At 38.7% G+C, this 1,118-nt stretch overlaps 1 protein-coding gene across 1 annotated transcript; it reads right to left on the bottom strand.

Annotated features, from left to right (window-relative positions):
* Nucleotides 1-406: 406 nt before the first annotated feature.
* On the bottom strand, nt 407-907 carry LOC109160595 (pathogenesis-related protein PRB1-3-like). Its single transcript, XM_019308874.1, has one exon. The coding sequence runs from the start codon at nt 905-907 to the stop codon at nt 407-409; it is 501 nt and encodes a 166-aa protein (XP_019164419.1).
* Between the last annotated feature and the right edge of the window lie 211 nt (nt 908-1,118).

Here is a 1,118-nt window from a genome sequence, read left to right as displayed (position 1 = left end):
ACATTTACACCACTCATAATTCATGGGTGACATTGATAATTGGCATATTATAGAGGGACATTTTTTTACAATTTTCCCATCCATAAATTATGTAGTTAATTAATTGAGTGGAGCATATTAAAGAGTGTTCTGCAATAAGAGAACTCTACAAGAATGAACTCACAATTAGTGGGATACCAAGTATTATGCACGAACCCAGAAAAAAAATAATTCGAAGAATAGCTAGCCAAATGTAAAAGAAAAAGTTCAAAATTGAATTGATTCAGCATCCGTGCATGAAACAATATTTGTTTCATGATAATACATTAGTGATAATATTGTAATTTCTAAATATTTATATATATTTTTTTTTAATGCACTGTCTGCATTTCACAAGATCATACTAATCATAAAAAAAAAATTGTGTTTAATATGGTTTTTCGCCCATATAGTTGCCCGGAGGGTTATAGTAGCAGATGACAAACATCCAATCAGTTTTGCACGTAACCCTAGCACAGCCAATACTCGTGCTGCCGCCCCAAACCACCTGCGTATAAGAGCGGCAATTGTTGCCGCTGGTGCAAGAATTCGATGCGTGGTCATAGTCCTTCTTCTCACCCATCCACAACTTCATGGAATCCGCCGGAGACAATTCGGCAGAGGCCACCGCAATGTTTTCCCCATACAGCCCGTTAGAGTTCTGCGGCACACAGTCAGCAGACCTCTTGGCGGCATAGGATTCGGCGATGTCTGCTAAGGTGGAGTTCCAGTTAACAGGTGGAGATCCAACAGTTTGTCGGGCCGCGTTATGTGCAGCAACAAACCCTTTAACGCAATCAGAGTCACAGGCGGATTGTACGAAAGATGTTTGGGCAATGGCGGCTAAGGCAATTATGGAGATGGTGAGCTGCAGAAAAGAAAACTCCATTTCCTTTTTATTGTGATTTGCTGCAATAAAAAGGAAAAGTAAGAGGAAATGGAAAAATGTGTCTCTATCTGCAGAGATGCAATGGCCATTGGCATTGTGTTATAGGGTATTTATAGGATTGTTTGTATCCTAAAAGAATGGATTGCTTTTAATAATTTGTATGGCTTAGAAATACAAGAATAATGGTCACCTCACAAATATTTATAGGTAG

Source organism: Ipomoea nil, unplaced genomic scaffold (genome assembly GCF_001879475.1).
Source record: "Ipomoea nil cultivar Tokyo-kokei standard unplaced genomic scaffold, Asagao_1.1 scaffold2851, whole genome shotgun sequence".
Classification (NCBI taxonomy): domain Eukaryota; kingdom Viridiplantae; phylum Streptophyta; class Magnoliopsida; order Solanales; family Convolvulaceae; genus Ipomoea; species Ipomoea nil.
Note: the sequence above shows the minus strand (reverse complement) of the source record. Positions and strands in the feature narration are given on the sequence as shown.

Bases quoted from the DNA above. Each gene is read 5' to 3' on its own strand.
- LOC109160595 (XM_019308874.1), bottom strand. From the start codon at position 907: ATGGAGTTTTCTTTTCTGCAGCTCACCATCTCCATAATTGCCTTAGCC.